Source organism: Ambystoma mexicanum, chromosome 11, assembly GCF_040938575.1.
Source record: "Ambystoma mexicanum isolate Mex_15411 chromosome 11, UKY_AmexF1_1, whole genome shotgun sequence".
NCBI classification, from domain to species: Eukaryota; Metazoa; Chordata; class Amphibia; order Caudata; family Ambystomatidae; genus Ambystoma; species Ambystoma mexicanum.
In genome coordinates, this window is record NC_090934.1 from 852,644,908 (window position 1) to 852,661,736 (window position 16,829).

The 16,829-nt window shown below is 44.9% G+C and overlaps 1 protein-coding gene across 5 annotated transcripts in view; it reads left to right on the forward strand.

Moving 5' to 3' along the window:
- TMEM138 (transmembrane protein 138) overlaps positions 1 to 16,829 on the forward strand; it is a 390,769-nt gene that overhangs the window by 265,349 nt on the left and 108,591 nt on the right. For all 5 annotated transcript variants that reach the window (XM_069623866.1, XM_069623867.1, XM_069623868.1 and 2 more), the window contains one exon: positions 8,448 to 8,523. In XM_069623866.1, the coding sequence (XP_069479967.1) occupies positions 8,448 to 8,523 (76 nt within the window). The remainder of the gene's footprint in view (positions 1 to 8,447; positions 8,524 to 16,829) is intronic.

Consider the following 16,829-nt stretch of genomic DNA (forward strand, 5'->3'; position numbering starts at 1 on the left):
TTGTATTCTATTAAGCAGCTCCATTTTGCCGACATATACAGAAATATGAAAGTATGTGTGGGCACAATTCAAAATATGACATTGTGAGAATGTCTCCTCTACAATACATGCTAGAGGTGAACATCAAACAGTGTCTAAAATCTTAAAAAGCTCTTTTCCAAAATGTTAAGCGAAACAGAAAGTGTGTCCTCCATGCCCCCAATGAAAATGAAGCGGTTGATCTGGTGTATGCAAACCAAAGGTCTGTGCCCCTGCATCCAAGCACGTCGGGCTGATGCCGTGCCTCCCGTGCATTCCATGCTTACTAGAACATTGCATGGATCAAGTGCTCAATTTCTCATTGATAGGAGTTGTGGTTCCACCGGTCAATGTACCTCTTTTGTTATATTCTTCCTCCCTAACATTTACAAACTAACACCATAATATCTATTTTCTTAGCTAGCTGTATAGGAAAATGTTAACTTTAATAAAGAAAACAGAGGCATAGATTTTGCATTACACATCCTTATTATAAATTACTGTAGCTATTTTAACAAGCATTGGCAAAGCCAATGGTTTTGGCCTTTGTGTCCCACCAGATAGGAAGATGCATGATATATTTACCATTCAAAGATGGCTGGCTTGTTTACAGAGAGCTTCCTTAGAGGCAGTCATCTAAGATGCTGTTTCCATGGTAGAGCTCACTCAAAATCAAAGAGTTCCGAGATGGGCAGGAATGGGTGGGATTAGCCATAGGGATTACATTGCCTAGGGGCAGGGAATGGGAGGGATTATAACTGTGTATCCCCCCTCAAATGTCATCCCTATTGAGAAAAGCATTACAGCCCTTCATTCAAAGCCCATATTTGAAGCTCTTATGTTAATGACAATAGTTTCGGCTTTTGAGGTAGTGCTTTCAGCACCACCTAAAGCCCAAACTAAAAACACTGTTCTCTGCTGTTAACCAATAAGCAATTCCACTTTCCCCCCATGTGGGAGTTGTTGGCCAGGCACTAGCAGCAAATCATGCTTGACTGTGCTGTAATGAGCGTGTATGCTGTCTTCAGGAGATTAAGTGAAGGGACTGAGAGATGGGGAAAGGAGACCGGCTGCACATGATTTCTCTCTATCGAGGCTATGTGAAGCATTTTGTGAAATCAGACTTCTTCCTCTATATATACCATGTGGTTTGCAGACCTCTTACAGTTAGGGCAAGTCTTTTGAGAATTTAAATGAGCAGAAAGCCCAGGGTGCATTACTTGCTCAGAAGGGTTTGGTGCTTGAATCACTATCACCGACCTATTTGAAATATAACAATTCTGTGGTCATTCTTTGATTTTATGCAAATCACTACTAAATCCTATTGTGCAATTTGTTCCAGCTCCTTTCACATACTTACCTTATTTACTTACCAATTGAATTGTTTATATCCTGAATATTGTACATGTCTCTCAGATGCACATTTCTTCCACTTCTAAATCCGCGTATGGCGTGTTTTTGCCGCCATGAAACTGCACATTAGACTTTAAAACGTGCAGTTTTCACCACAGTCGTTTTTTGTTTTTTGTTTTGGCTTTGTTAAACATACATGTATTGGGTGTTTAGGGGCGTGGGGTGGCAGGGTGAGGTGGTGGGGGATGGGTGTGCGTTAGATGGAGGTGGTTGGGGGGGGAAATCCCCCATTAAAAAGAATAAGCAAAAAAACCTGAAAACGACTGCAGTAAAAATTGCAAGTTTAAAATGCAAAGGTGCAGTTTCACGGCAGCGAAAACATGTGGAAACCTACTACACAAAATGTGTGTTGAGCAAGATCGCTGTACATTTTCCCTTGAAATACACAGAATAAAGAAGTGAAAATAGGTAGATATAAACACAACTATGCATATGGCACTTCACTTAAAGTTTAGTCAAGGAAATACAATTTTCCTGATCTCTATTTGTTCTATCTTATAAGGGCATCTGTTGGCCATCTGCAGAACTGCAGATTTACTGTCAGGCCTTTTTACGCATTAAAACTTTGGAAATACAACACCTTTTCGCACCAGTTGATCGCAGAGGGCAGGTGAATTGACAGAAACCCGAACAGCATCTTTGATTCTTATCTGCATGATGAAATTGCATGGAGGAGTGTCTGAAAGCAAACCTTTATTCTCTGCTGTTTTCTTAAAGGCTTAGGGAACACACAGTACATAAGGAAGGGTGTATGTTCAAATTGTTTTGCGTTTTGTGTCTGTGGATGCTGGAGGAGAGAATCTGTATTTTCCTAGAATGTAGGATCTTATCAGTAATAAGATGGAAAACAATTACAGTTGGGAGGTATCCTTTGTAACAAACAAATTGTGATTTTTTATTTTATTTCTGTTTCTGTGAATGCATGCTTGTGCTGCACAAAAATTATTTTAGGAGTTCCTCTGTTGTGGGCTTTTATCAAGATGCATATATGAGGTGTGTTCATAGACATTAACGTATAAAACGTTTTCCATAAATGTAATACACGGTTTGAAGCCAGACATTGCTGCTACACAACTCTGTTTTGTTTCGTGTGTTCTATTAATTTTCAAGTTCAGTCATGTTCTGGTTGCCTGTAGCATACTTTTTAAACTCTTGAAAAGGCAAATAATGTGTGGTCTTAAAATGTAATTTACACTCAAATTATAAAGCAGTATGTAAAATATTCCCACCTCCAAAACCTTGTCTGGGGCACAGATGAGTTTGCTATGTCTAGTTTAACATCCATTCAACCATAACTTGGAGTCAATGTGCTAAACTGTACTATAACGGTACCTATTCTTTGCACGCAGGGAAAGTCCAGCGTGTTAGTGCTCATCTGCTCCATTTGTGAGAGGGTTCTACCGTGCCCAGTCTTTTAGCTGTTACTTGTGAGGGAAACTCTTTTCTGTCATGATGTGGACCCCTGCCACATGATGATTTCTTACAGTTTTACTTTTTGCATGCGTCGCCTGGATGTCGCAAGGAGAAAACACATTTTACTCCATGAAATCACATATGCCCTCAAAGTTTAAAAATAGTGAGTAAAATACTCCCACCTCAAAATCGTACCTGGAGCACTGCTTACTGCCACAGAAAGACATTGATAACATGGAGAAGAAAGGGTGCAGTTCCACTGACCTCATACAGATGCCCTCACCAAAAAAATGAGTATTGATTGGATTGACCGTTTTCTTGAGTGTTATACATATACTTTAACTTGAATGGATATCTGTCTAAATTCATTATAGCAAGTTGCCAAGTCAGTGATGGATTTTACACATGAATAAATAGTGAGCGCAGTTAATGCAGCTCTAAGGGTGGCAGGTATCTTCGTGTCAGTAGTTTGGTTAGAGACTTGGGAAGGGGACTTTATTTTGAACTGGTGTACAGTTAGTCAGTAATCCAACCCATTACCCAGGGTAAATTCTTACTTGCCATTGGCTGTTTCTGGTTGCGTATTTGGAGGCCTGGGGCCTCAGCCCAACATCTAGTATATCTGGAGAAACTTGGGAGCCTTCTTGAGTTTACCATTCAAACCTGGAACCCAATAGTCCTAGCGGGACACTGGAAGCTGCTGTGACAACCAATGCCAACTCCAACAAGGCACATCTCTCTCTCTCACTTTGGAACTGGCGATGCCTTCAAGGTGTTCCCCCTCCGTTGAACCTGTGGGCACAATTGGTTCAGAGTCCTGCACCCTTGTTGGGCATCCGCCTGAAGGTTTTGAAAACTGTGGCCCTGGAGTTGGTCTGCTTAATCTGGAGTGGGGACTTATCTGTGTTGGGACTTGCTACAGCCCCCTGTGCTGTGCAACTTGCTGGCTAACCATGTCGAGGTATACTGACTGTGGATCTGCTGCTTCTGCTATCCACCAGGTAGAGAGACTTTGCTGCAGTTCTTATAACTTTTGTCCTCCATCACCCTTGCTCCCAGAGCCTTTCTTGGTCGCCAACACTGCTTCTACTGGCTGCTGTACCATCAATGTTTCTTGTCATTGGTTCTGAAGCAGAGATCATTCACTGTTCAAGACCAGCACCTGATGGTATCCAGAATTGTTAGATTGCACGCAGACATCAGAACTGATGACTTTTCAGACCCAAACTCTACACTGGAACCTACCACTGACACGCGACCCCTCAACCTCTGTCATATGATATGATATGATAGTTTATTTATATAGCGCCTATACACAATGTGTTTCAAAGTGCTTCAAGGCAAGGGAGGGAACAAGGGAAAATACAATGACATTCTTACAGGCCATGAACAGTAAGGTTGTGAATAAACTATTGTACTCGGCCTGACGACATTTCAGATAGGGCAAGAGCTAAAACATAGATCAGGATGGGGGGGGAGTGGGAAGGAAATGGAAACAGACAGGCGACTACCATACTAGGCCTGATAACATCTCAGGTAGAGCCAGAGAAAAACAAAAGGTGAGGGAGAGAAGTGCAGAAAGGGAGGGGAGGAACAAAACAAGCGACTTTCGTACTAGACATGACGACATTTCAGATAGTGTTGGAGGTGCGTAGGGGGGGGAGGGTCAAAAATAAAAACAGTAAGGGAAGGGGGAGGAGACAGGCGAGGTTGCTATCATACTAGGTCCAGGGACAATTCTGATAGAGTAAGTGCATAGAAAAAAGTAAGGGGAGGAGATAGGAAGAGGAGAAAGGGAGAGGAGGAGAGAACAGAGTAAGCAGTCAAAAAGAGTGGGGAAGCCAGAGGGGAGAGCGAATACAATTGCACAAGTCAGTAGTAACACACAGTGTTGCAAGCCAGGATACAAGATGAAGATGCAAAGGAAATCCAGCATGAGAGTTGAGGGTGACGCACCGTGAATCAATGAAGTCCATAAAAGTCAAATCCAGCATTGGCCACAACTCGGTGATGGTGAAACCAGAATGTATCAGGACAGACTCCTGCAGAAGTAGGCTGAAGAGGGGGAGGAGGAACAGGCTAGAAGAATCAAGCAAAGGAGGCAACACCTGTTTTTGAGAAGGTTGGGGCACAAGGGAACATCACAGGGGGACCAGTGGGGGTGGGGATGGCCTGTGGGGACAGAGGGAGTAAACACATGTTGGTGCATGCTTACCTGCTGTCTGAGCAGGGGGTCTGGCCATGGGTCCTCCTGGTCCAAACAGGTCCAAACAGGAATTGCCCTTTTCCTTGTCTGCCCTTCGCTTTGGATGCCCGGGCGAGAGATGCTCTTGATCTAAGAGTTAAGAGCAGGAAGGAAGAGGCAGGGCTAAGAAGGTGGGTGATGCTTAGGCCAGGTGACCTAGATCCACTTGCACCTGCTCCCCATCTGCAAAGGAAAAGAGACTGGAGGGTTCCTTAAGTAGCGGAAAAGAGCGGCAAACAGGAGGGCACCAGGTGGCGCGGGGCTTGCTAAGTGGTGAAAAAGAGCGGCAACCAGGAAGGCACCAGATGGGTGGGGCCTAGGCCAGGGGACTTGGATCCACTTGCAGCTGCTCCCCATCTGCAAAGGTAAAGAGGCTCCACAAGTAGTGGAAAAGAACGGCAAGCAAGAATGCACCAGGTGTGCGGGCTTGCTAAGTGGTGAAAAAGAGCAGCAACCAGGAAGGCGCCAAGTGGGTGGGGCTTAGGCCAGGTGACCTAGATCCACTTGCAACTGCTCCCCATCTGCAAAGGAAAAGAGGCTGGAGGGCTCCTTAAGTGGTGAAAAAGAGCGGCAACCAGGAAGGCACCCGGTGGGCGGGGCTTAGGCCAGGAGACGTAGATCCACTTGCACCTGCTCCCCATCTGCAAAGGAAAAGAGGCTGGAGGGCTCCTTAAGTAGGGGAAAAGAGCGGCAAGCAGACAACAGTGGGAGCAGTCCTTCAAATCATTACGTTTACTTGGAGGAGTTTTTGTGCTTATCAGCGACTGGAGCAACTTGGCTGCATGACTGTTTTGTTGGCCCCTCGACTGCATATTCTCCAATAGGGTATAAAGTCCTCCTCTAGAGCCTCCATTGTCTAATCTCTAAAGATGCGACCTTAATACAGGACTAATAAGGGGTCCTCCTCGACTTCCCAGATAAGTGGCTGCCTGCTTCTGCAAAGACCCTGTAGGTACCAACTTACAGCATTTGCCCATATAACAGTATTTGCCTATTGATATCGCCTCTCTTAGCCTACTGGAGTAATATTTGTATTAGTTAATAACGCCCATGTCTAAGTGACTTCGATTGAATTCTTGCTCAGGGGCTAGGGATGGACCTCTGATGTCATTTGTTGGGCTTTTGCTGGCTTGCCTTAGGTTATCCAAGGCTTGTATCAATGTTTGCTGCTGTGTACATACCCAACTGTTTGATCTTACAGTTGATCTTGGTTCACGGCACATCCATTTTGGTAAATAAAAAACCTATATATATATTTTATATCCCATAAATGGACAGTGTTTCATTTGGTGTCCTTTGTAAGTGATGTGTCTTATGGCAGTTTCTTTCACTCCTAAAGGTTAAAGCCTTACTTCTCAATCATATCTACCAGTAAACGTTTGGTCACATCTGGTGAAAACCCCTCACGTCCACTACAGTTTAGTCTAACTAAACCCTACACCAGTATAGCATAGGAAAACACTCCTAAAAATGTCCCCCTCTAATTGTCTTCAGAACTGTACTGTTTCTGACTGTTAGTGTGACTCAGCAATTAATACTGCAGGCTATGTGCACTGAATGGAGGTTCAAGCTCTGTTGGGAAGGTCCTATTCTAACAACAGATACGTGTACACTGAGCTATCCTTCTGAGTTTGTGCCATCTCATCTGGAGCCGTCACTCACTACTGTAGGTTAAAGGGGGACTGACAAAGGAGGCAAAAGGTTTGGTTACTCATTATGGACCTATACACCATAGAGGGTGAAAAGGAAACACATTTTCCAACATTGTATATCCACTTCTTACAGTGCTGGGTATACTACATCAATGTTCCTTGGTGGCTGCCAGGTCCAGTCCATGTAATTAATGAGTGCAAACCACAGGCTGCTCTGCCCTCCCATCTGCTGGTGCATGTGCCAACAATTGAAAGTTTAACGCAGAAACTGTTTAGCCGAAATAATGTATGTAGTGAGGACGCTGACTGAGGTATTCGGTTGGCATATAATTAGTTTAGCTAGAGTGCTGGACTTTAGAGACATGGTGGATATAATTTTTAAGATACCAAAGTAGTCAGGATGGTTGGCGCAGCAGAATTTTAGAAATAGTTACTAGGCAAACGCCACAAATCCTAACCTCAGTAATGCAAAAAAACAGCAGAGCCTGACATAGAATAAATATAATTTGTGAAGTTGATTATTATTCATTTTAAAGTAAACTCTTCAAAATAAATGTTGCTACATGTTCAACTTTGGAGAAGGTTTCCCCTCTGCATATCCATTGCTTAATAGAATCAAAAAGAAGTGGAGACAGCAATCTACACAGAAAAGCTTTGAGAGAAGAGGAGTGTTGTGGGCGTGTAGTTCTTATTGGATGAGGCTTTGTTAGTGCACAGTGTAGCAGTGACATGGCATAGTAGCCAGGTAGTGCTCAAGGTTATGAAGGTTATGAATTTAATTGCCAATCACCTGAGAACTTTCAAATGCTAATATATATTTACCAGCTTCAAATTTGGGCGTGGGCTGGGAGGATAACTCGTGTGCAATGCGCTTATCTTGGAAACAAGACAACACCGAGCAGCACGGGTTTGAATCACAGTCCTGCGATTAGAGGCTGGGCTCTGGCATGAAGCGCGATATAAGAACACAATTGTCATTCTTTTTTTTTTTTAAGCTGTGATCATGCAGAGTGTAAAGTGTGTGTGGGTTGGGGGGATTGCCAAGTCAGGGCTCCAAATAAGTATTGAGGTGGCAGTATTTTAGTTGCTATTTTTAAAAGTAAAGGGATTTTGTAAGAGGTAAAAATGTCAACTCAGTTGTTAGGCAAGTAAAACACATTTTAACTTGAAAAACATAATTGGTATTTTTGTTGTAATGTACTTTTTGTGTTCCCAGTACTTACCATAACATCTTTTTGTCCATCGAAAACATAGTAGTTTTCCTCTGTGTGGCGTATGTTGGTGATGCCACTGGTCCGAACACAAACACAGCAGTGCATACGATAACAGGGAAAAGACACCTTCACAATTCGGAAATACTGCTTTTATAATGGGGAGTATTTGCACAATTTTAGGGGGTAAAATAGGCAGCTATGCCGCTTATCTGTGGGGCCGGACCCAGTCTGATTTGCAAGAGTAAGACTTGGCGTGCGTGGGCCATGTGCGAGTAGTTCTATAATTCTGGATTCACATCTGTTCTCTTCTCCTCGTAACATTTCCTGGCCTTTACTGCACTCCCATGGCGGCTATAAGAGGCTTAATGCTGAGCCACAGAAAAGCCTTGGCGCTCATCCTTGGGTTTCTTGTTAAAGCTGCTCATCTGATTAACCTCTCTGTGCCCCTCACGTCCCCTTCACCCTATTCTTATCATTGCCTTTCCCTTTCAGAACCTGCGTTGGAAGAACAGTGAGGTCTTCGTGTGGACAGATGGGCTGCAGGCACTTTTTGTATTCCAGAGATTAGGTAAGAGCCTGGTGCAAAAATGACATTCTTAAACCCAGTGGGGCTACAGCATTTCCTTCCCAAAAATCACAACTGCCAAAGCAACCTTTCCCTGGAAGACACGGAGGATGCAGCGATGATATGGAAAATATAAATTGGAAATTATTCCTTGTCACTTCCTTCCCTATTGTATCCCGCTTGAGTGTTTCTATAACGTTGTTTTACTTGCTAATCTTCTGCACAGTTATTCAAACTCTATTCGTGTACCACCCCTGGACTCCCAATCTGTGGCCTCTCACTGCTCACTACCCTATTATCACCCAGAGTGTTCCTCCCATTCACATGCCGTCTATTACATCCGTCTTTAAACTCTTCACCAAATAGGATCTTTTCTTGCGTGTTTCCATTGTGTGTCATCATGCTTTGTTGGTGCCCAAAAGTCATAGGTTCCAAAATACCTACTTTTCAGGTTGGTTTATAGAGATTTACAGTGCACCAGTGGTTATGATTAATAAGAGTTTCACACATTAGTTAACGTTCAGGTAAGCACTCCAGTCAACTCAATCCCATACACTAGCATACTAAACCTAGGGAGGGATACTTGACCCAGGTTCACCACCAAAGGTCAGGTACGGGTGAGTTAGGGACAGGGCATTACGCCCATGTAACCCTATGGAGAACCGGGACGGCAATGAACAGGTATGTTAACTTATCCCCTGACTCCGATTCTTCCAGAGACCACTGCTGGTGTTTCGGAATCCGATGCTTGGTTCCCTCAAGGAAGGCCCAGGGGTCGCGGGTGCAGATTGCACTTTTGGCACCAGGATTTCGTTTCGTAGGTCGTGGTACTTGGGAATCAGTTCCAGACAGCTTCCAGTAGAACATCCAAATGGAGGACGGTGACTTCTGCGGGACAGACCACGCTAGAGCACCTCACGAGATTGAAGGAAGAGTGTTGCACTGGGAGCCCCCACTGTCAGGCAGTGACATGTGATCTTGCAGTGGCAAATACAGGAGCATACATAGCACAGCTTCCCTTGGTGTAAGACTGCTGAGGATGCAGGAGGAGGCGACTTGTGGCACATACTGAAGATCTGCAAAGTTCAAGGCTCTGCTCAGAACAGTAACATCTGCAGCGAGGTAGCCAAGAAAAAAGCTGGTCAGTCAACTGGTCGGTCCAGGGACACTTCCAAAGGCATGGATCCTCGAGCAGGGGGTCAAGACTGAGTTGTTGCCACTAGTCCAGGGGTTGACTCACCAACGAGGGTCTTCTTGATCAGTCAGAGGATCAGGACAGCAATGAAGTCTATGCTTGTCGGCTTCACGAGCCGTTAGCAGGCTTCTTCATAGAGGTCTTGGCTCCAATGATGTTTGATGGAATAGCCGCAGGAACCCTCCTTTTATCCCAAATTAATGCTGGGAGAAAGCCCAAGCCCACCAATGGCAAGGATCTGCACCACTCAATCTGGCAGTGGCTATCCAATCATGGATAGTCACTGGCCACAGCATCTGCCCAGAAACAGACAAACATTCAGGCACCAGGGATGTGGATTGGCACTAGGCAGTCCCAACGCCTTCCCCTGGCCACACAGCAACCACTGCTTAGCCTGTGAAAGCCAGAGCTTTCCCTGGGAAAGGGATCTCTATATAAGGCATTTCATGACCTGAGCAGGCAGGGAGAAAGCCAAAGAACAATATGGCCAAAGAACATGCAAAACACCTTGTAACACGGCCATCTTAGGGTGCTAGCCACCGTTCGCCGTAATTGCAAAAGTCTGAGTACAATGTATTCAATGAAAAAAATATCACAGCTGCCACCACCTTGTCTTAGGCATGTAAAAGTAACCAAAAAACAATTATATAAAAAGTTATAAGGATACAAACTATCCTAACTGCACTTCACTGTAAGGTGATGTGTGCAATTCTAAGAATACAAGAATTCATAGAGGGGCAACAACTCAAAGTACTGATAGTCTTGGGAAATAGTCACTTTCCCCATAAGAATGAGCAATACAGACAAGGGAAGAAAAGCAGAATGCTTTAGTTGTCTCCAAAAAGTCAAGACCAGGTTCAAAACAAGCAAAAAGAAAAGGTGTCCCATAGTAATCTATGGGGGGAAAGTTGTAAAAAGAAAATCTTTCCCAACACCCAGCCTCGGGACAGGGGGTTCTAATCCACCCTTGGATGGGTTTCCTGTTCGTCGGTTATACATCCTGGACAGCGGCCCATCAACATTGCTATGTTAAGTACCTGGCCTATGCTCAATAGTGAAATCAAAGGCTTGAAGACTTATGGACCACCTGAGCAATTTGGGATCCTCTCCCTTCATGTTCATCAGCCATTTTAGGAGTTTATTATCTGTCTGTATAGTGAAGTGAATACCTAAGGTGTGTAGGGTCTCTGCTTACTAGAGGCCCAAACAATGGCAAATGTGAGAAACCAGAAGGTGTCTCACCCGCTAGTCCTTGGGGATCTATCGTCCAGGTGGCCAGGACACGGCCATCGCTTTTGGATCCAGTTCCTGGGGGTGGGCCAGTGCGGGAGGATCACCTGGATGGCGGGTCTTCGGGGAGTGGGTACACCGGATGGTGAGAAGCAGTATTCCCTTCCCGGTAACCCCTTTTACCCATCCTACCAGGTAGGATACTTAGGAACTCAACCCTCCCCCTTTTCCGACACAAACACTTTCTTACAGACAGCTCACTGTGAGAGAAAACGGACTAACCCCCGATCCGTATACCTGACATGTCCCAACACAGGGGTCAGGCAGAGTCAGGCAATTACAGATAATTACACACACCTGACTTCCATCACACTTCCCCCACATTGGTAAAAGACAGAGCATGAAAGCACACTCTGAGCAAGGCAAAACACACGAGGAAGCGGCAGTTCCGAGATGGCAGTTTAATACGAGTAGAAAGACGGCAAGACCAGAGAGGGTTGCAAGGAGGGACGTGCTCTTGACCTTTTTGGAGGAAAACCGCTACTTTCACGAGCCCGCAAGAATAAGAAACATAAGGCCTTGAATTAAAGCTGAAGAAAGGTGCATTGTGTGTCGGAGGTACCCGGGGCCGATAGCCAAGGCGGGGAGGAGCGATTGCCGGTGTGGTAGTGTCCTTGGCTCCTACAACAAAGCAGCACCAGTAAAGTCAGCACAACCGGTGAGTCTGGGAAACTGACAGCAGACCGGTCTGTGTTAGACCCAAGGTTGCAAGCAGCAACTTTGTACGAAGCAATCTGAAAAAAGTGTGTGAAGTGTATGTGATGATGCAAATATAATTGAACATCCCAGGAGTGACTGAACTTTTGAAGCCAAGATAGATTCCATATACACAGTGCCCACATGGGTGCTCATACGAAGGTCTCTGTTAGGTATCCAACTGAGAGGTGGCAAATATAAATTATGAAATCGAAGTGGTCCTGCAACTGGTCAAGCAAATTCCTGTGCACATTCGAAAGTCTTTGATAGCTAATACGAACTGAAATTGGTCTGAGCCCGGCTGAAGGAGACTGGTTGTGCAAGAGGAAGGATCTGAGCCCAGAAGAGGGGGATACAGGTTGAACCGTGAGTGGTACGAGAAAAGATATTCTCTGAACATTGGAGAAGGGGATCTGAGCCCAGTAGAGGGGATCCAAAGTAACTAATGTGGTGTAAAAGGAATCTGAGCCCAGTTGAGGGGGATCCAGGGTGAAGAGTGAATCACCTAACTGGAGTGCTTAAAAAAGGAAAGGAACTTTGTTTTTGTACATCAGGCCCTCTGCATCAAGAGACTTGGATAACTTAAGAGACTTGGGCACAGAAGGCCCTGATATTGGAACTGTGTCCTTGTGCCAAAAGAGCCTGAGGGTGTGCTATGCTCGAGTAACCCGCCTTGCCCCGTGCTGAAAACATGGGGAAGGGAGGCCAAGGGTCTGAACATCCTGATATATCATTTTGTGAACACTACCCTACACTATTTGTATTCAGCGGTAAGGATTGGCAAGCGTTTTCTTTTTTTAGTATAGGCCCTTTTATTTTGACGAGACTCCATTAGGACTGCATTATTATTATTTGATGGTCGTAGCTTGCTCCCATCTGTAGAATTAGGATTAGATAGGCATTTATCACACCCTTGATAAAATTCAATAAACACCCTTGAACTATGGTCACTTGTGTCTGTCTTTCTATTGATGCCATGCCTTCCTTACACAAAACACTCTTTTTCTACTATGGCCCACCTTAACTATCTTTTCTTAAGCTGAGAGCTCATAAAACATATAGGTTGCTCCCTCCCTTTGTCATACAGCCGAGGGAGAACTACTCCTATTCCAGTGTCAGAGGCATCAGTTTGTACTAAAAAGGGTCTCTGGTAGTCAGGGGCCCTGAGAAAAGGGGCCTGGCAAAGGGAATCTATTAAGCCCTGAAAGACCTTCTCGCACTCCACTGACCATGTATCCTTCTTTAGCTTCTTTGGAGTGGAGAGTGCAGTCAAAGGGGCAGCTATGTCTCCATAATCTCCATGAAAGTCCTGTAATTCCAAGTGATGCCTAGAAAACCTCTCACCTGGGTTTGGGTTGTGGGATTTGCCAAGTCTTGTACAGCTTGTACTTTACAGGGTAGAGGCTGAATTTTGCCCCACCAACTTCATGCCCAATGTAGGTCACAAAACCTTGACCAGTCTGGCATTTGGTAGCCATTATGGTTAAGTGGGCCTGATGAAAAGCATGCAACACAATCCCATTGCTTTTCAATTGTTTTTCCCATGTAGGGGTTAAAACTGCAATATCGTCCAGATGTGCCATACAGAATTCATCTAACCCATTCAGTACATGGTTTACCAACCATTGGAAAGTGGCAGGTGCATTCTTTACACCAATACCCTGAGCTGGTAGTCCCGCATAATTTTATCTACTCCTTGACATTTTCTGTCGGGGATATTTGTCAGTACTCTGCAGTAGGTCAAAGGTACAGAGATACTTTGCAGCACTCAATTTGTCCAAACTCATCAGTTAGTGGAAGGGGTTGAGCATCTGTCTTGGAAACTGCATTAATAGCTCTATAGTCCACGCAGAGCCTCAAATCTGTGGTGCCTGCCTTTGGTATAGATGACACTGGACAGTTAGAGGGCTCCATCACCCCTAGATCCAACATCTTGCCGACCTCTGCCTGTCTAAGGCCTTCCAGAGATGGACCTTCTCTCTGACCTAGACTAAATTCCTCCCTAGGGGGTCCCCCTTCTGCAAGTAAACTTTGTAGTTCAGGGTGTTCATGGGGATTGAACACCTCAATGACCCTTCTGCTTCTTCCTCGTCATGTTCAAGGGTCCGGTCAGTTACCTCAACCTCAGTTGTAGATAAGGTACTGGACAAACTCTTCTTCCCCCTTCTAGGAACTTGGCTCCTTAGCCTGGGGTGTCCACCTGGGCTTCTCCTTAGGCTTGGCTAATGCAACCTTCTTGGTATCTCTGCTATATCCCCACACCACCCATTCCCTGATGTCATTACCCAGCAGAACTCTACCTGGAACCTGCCTCTGAAAACTTAAAGGGATGGTCTAGTAAAAATGTTTAATTAAACAATAGATAGGCAACATAAAAAAAAATACTAGCATTCTCCGTTTTAAAACTTCCTATGCAAAATTTTGAGCTATTCAAGCTCAAAATTCGCAAAAGCAAGCACATGGGCGCATCCATTTTGTGAAATGGAGGCCCTCCTGTGCTGGCTTTTACGGCACTAATGAAGGAAAAGCCAGCCAGCTGTAGTAAACAAAAGCTACCGCTGGGTGGCTTTCCCTTCATTAGTGCTGTAGGCGGAGGACGGGGACCGGAGACCAGAGCAGGAAAGCTGCAGCTGAATCTCGGTAAGTGCTATTTATTTATTTTTTAAAAATAAGCACTAGCTGCGGTTTTTTTTCTAAGTTTTCCGGGCTGGAGGAGCCCGGAAAACTTAGAAATAAAACCGCAGTTTAAAAACCTTGTATTTATGTTTGCGGTCGCTTTTGAAGCGACCGCAAACATAAATACAACATTATTGTGTTGGAAAACGCTGCGGTTTTTCTTTCCAAGTTTCTCAGGCTCCTCCGCGAGCATTTCCCCACGGGGAGCCCGAGAGCCCCAAATGGGAAATCAGCTGCAGGTAGAAACACTACGCGGCATGTAAACATAACCGCGTTGTGTTTCTGCCTGCTGTGGCTTTCACTTTGGGTCTCCGGTGCTCCCCTGGGAGCACCATAGACCCAAAGTGATAGCCACAGCAGCCAGAAACACACGCGGTTGTGTTTGAAAACGCTGCGGTTTTTCTTTCCGAGTTTCTCAGGCTCCTCCGAGCCGGAGGAGCCTGAGAAACTTGGAAAGAAAAACCGCAGCGTTTTCCAACACAATAACGTTGTATTTATGTTTGCGGTCGCTTCAAAAGCGACCGCAAACATAAATACGTTTTTAAAGCTGCGGTTTTATTTCTAAGTTTTCCAGGCTCCTCCAGCCCGGAAAACTTAGAAAAAAAAACGCAGCTAGTGCTTATTTAAAAAAATAAATAAATAGCACTTACCGAGATTCAGCTGCAGCTTTCCTGCTCTGGTCTCCGTTCCCCGTCCTCCGCCTACAGCACTAATGAAGGGAAAGCCACCCAGCGGTAGCTTTTGTTTACTACAGCTGGCTGGCTTTTCCTTCATTAGTGCCGCAAAAGCAAAAGCCAGCACAGGCGGGGCATCCATTTCACAAAATGGATGCGCCCATGTGCTTGCTTTTGCGAATTTTGAGCTTGAATAGCTCAAAATTTTACATAGCAAGTTTTAAAACGGAGAATGCTAGTATTTTTTTTTTTATGTTGCCTATCTATTTTTTAAATAAAAATTTTTACTAGACCATCCCTTTAAAGGAATCCTAACCACTCCACCATTGACAGCTAGAGTGATGGGCATTGCTGGTAAGCAAAGAGGGGGACCATCAGCCAACTTGGTGGGCCTCAGAGGAGCTCTGGCCATAGCCAGTCTACCAGAGTGGAATCTACCACAGTCATGCTGGCCACAGTGGCCCGGATAGCAGAGGTGTCTACACACGCCTTTAAAATAATGCTTGGTATTATCAGGTAAGTATATGCTTCAGCAGCTATAGGTTCCCAGGATCTCAGGGATATTAGAAGCACTTCTAATCCAATGCCACCAGGCAAGGAGTCGGAAGAAAAAAATGCTCCTCTTAGTAGCTCTCCCTCTTCATAAGGGAATTCCAGATTCGCAGAATGGACCGCCAAGGTCTTACACTTATGTCTGGGGGTGGGGGTCCCCCTTCACGTGGTCACTTGCTCCATAGGATACACAAGATTTTGAGGACCTTTGTGTGTACTTTAGAGAGGCTCATGTTCACCTCACTGAGGAGGCGCAACAAGGCCGAAACACGTGTCTGGGGTTGCTGATGGCACTCTTGTTCAAAGAATTGCCTAGCATTTTGTTACTGGACTGCCCTTGTGGGTGGGACAAAGACAGATATGCAAATGGATTTTTCTCCTCTGTGAAGGGTGCAGTGAGGTAAAACGTGGTTGTAGAACCTCCTGAGTGGAAGAAATGCCATAGAACAGGGTATTTGATGAATGTTCGTTCTCAGTCGAGGTGCTCCCACACTCCTTTTCAATTTGTATGTCGGGAGTCTTACTATGTCCACTTTCTTGCTTGCAATGATAAGTCTCACTACCCTTTAAATGTTCTCCATGTGACTTATTCTCTTTATGAAACTTTCTGTGGGCGTATGCGATGCAGGTTTTCCAGTAGACTCACCCTCTTCCTCTTTCTGCTCCACCCGCCATCCCCATGCTTACCAGAAGAACGCTTGTCCTTATGGACACACTTAAATCGGTAGCCATGGTCGTTTTCTTTGGATCAAACTCCTTAGAATGTGCCTGTGCCAAATGCTGTTTCAGCTCAGGGCAACAAGAAGCAACCATCTGTTCAAGCAAGATTAATCATGCCATCAAAAGTGGTTACGTTATGACCTCCAACCCAGCCACTCAAGTTTTTTAAAGAATCATTCACATACGTCGCCCAACTATTAATCTCTTTTTCCTTGTGGTCTCTAAACCTATGTAAGTATTGGGCAGGAGGCTTCCCAAACTTTAAGAGCAGAGCCTGCTGTAAAAGTCTTTCCTCTCAGGCTTCGACAACTCCATAATAGGGCTAGGCAGCTGTCTGAGGAGGACTGCATGGTGTCGAAGACAAGCGCGGGGGCGAACAGACTGTGACACAAAGATCAACAGAACACACACGAGTCAGCAGATAAATTCAACAATGTGTGGGGAAAGCTATAAATTGTTTCAAAGGCACAACTATGGGAATACTAATCCTGGATTCCTAATCTAAA